We start from the raw sequence: 1,288 nt of genomic DNA on the forward strand, positions 1-1,288 counted from the left end.
CCACAAGCTTCAAGGACAGAATTTACCTAAGTCTCTAAAAGCAAATAAAGCTATAACTTTTTCAATACTTCCACTTGGAAAACGAAGACTCTCAGAGAAGGCAGAGTAGGAACAGAATATTTACAGTGAAACAATATCTGAGAGATACATGGGTTAAAAAGAATAAACGGAGTGACAAGCTTTGCAGTAGGATAACCCTCTGAATAACTCATTTAAAAAAGCAGACAAAGAAGGATTTTTATACTAAAGACTGTGCTGAGAGAAAACCTTCAAGTCAGCTGCACAAAGTCAGGAATCCATCCAGGCACTAATCATAAACTTATTTCCAAGTTTCCAAGCAGAAAATGTTTGGTTTCTAAAAACTCAGCTTTCCAAAGGCAGGGACACAAATTTCACTGGCCCACACAGATGCAGGTTTAGTTTTTGACTGTCAGGATATAGTCTGACTTTTTCAGAATAGGAGTTTTAAAAACTTCAGCTAAGCTTTTTGCTTAGCTATTCTGGAAATTGCTCAGTATCTGTATATTTTTGGTACATTATTTGAAAAGGTCACGATGATGGGACTTTACAGCCTCTCACGTTACAGAACCTACATTCCCTCCAGCTCTGCAGAAGGTTGGCTGTTGATAATCATACATGAAATAGGGGAAAGCTGTAACCCATCTAAGTGAATCTGAATGGTTAAAACTTATTTAACATAATGTACACATTTCTATGCCTAACAAAAAATGGCAGGGAAAGAATTTAAGAAATAATTAGCCTACCTGGAATCACTGTAATGCTATATTAACAATGTTTTGTAACTACTGATTCTCACCCAACAATTTTTACTGTCTAAAGGGATGATACGATACGATACCATGTCCCCACATTTCAGGGTAGAATTAAGCACAGTGTCAAAAGACACATTTAAAAAATTCTGCACATGTAAATATCACAATATTGAATATACAGAAGCTGGGACTTAGTTTTCTGAGTACTTACTTGTGCTCAGCACAGACACCGAGGCAAGTCTGACACATCTCACACGTAGGGCCTTGGAATTTGGGGTCTGTACAGTTACAGGTGCCACATTCGCAGGTTCCTCTTCCGTTGCAGATCTGCCCATTGGATGCCATACACGGCAAAGTATCCAAAGAACAATCGCAGGCACTACCAGTGAAGTTGGGGAAACACTCGCACACTCTGCATTTGCAGATACCATTTCCTGTGCATTGAAAAGATATTTCAGTGAAATGAAGTCTAATATAAAACATAACATTTGTGACAGCAGGAAATAAGTAGGGAA

General features: G+C 38.2%; 1 protein-coding gene across 1 annotated transcript in view; it reads right to left on the minus strand.

Annotated features, from left to right (window-relative positions):
* Positions 1-1,288, minus strand: part of ITGB1 (integrin, beta 1 (fibronectin receptor, beta polypeptide, antigen CD29 includes MDF2, MSK12)) — a 34,819-nt gene that overhangs the window by 3,617 nt on the left and 29,914 nt on the right. The window contains exon 13 of the mRNA XM_010187061.1: positions 985-1,207. Coding sequence (XP_010185363.1) covers positions 985-1,207 — 223 coding nt within the window. The remainder of the gene's footprint in view (positions 1-984; positions 1,208-1,288) is intronic.

The sequence above is a fragment of the Mesitornis unicolor genome, unplaced genomic scaffold, assembly GCF_000695765.1.
Source record: "Mesitornis unicolor isolate BGI_N332 unplaced genomic scaffold, ASM69576v1 scaffold37746, whole genome shotgun sequence".
Taxonomy (NCBI): domain Eukaryota; kingdom Metazoa; phylum Chordata; class Aves; order Mesitornithiformes; family Mesitornithidae; genus Mesitornis; species Mesitornis unicolor.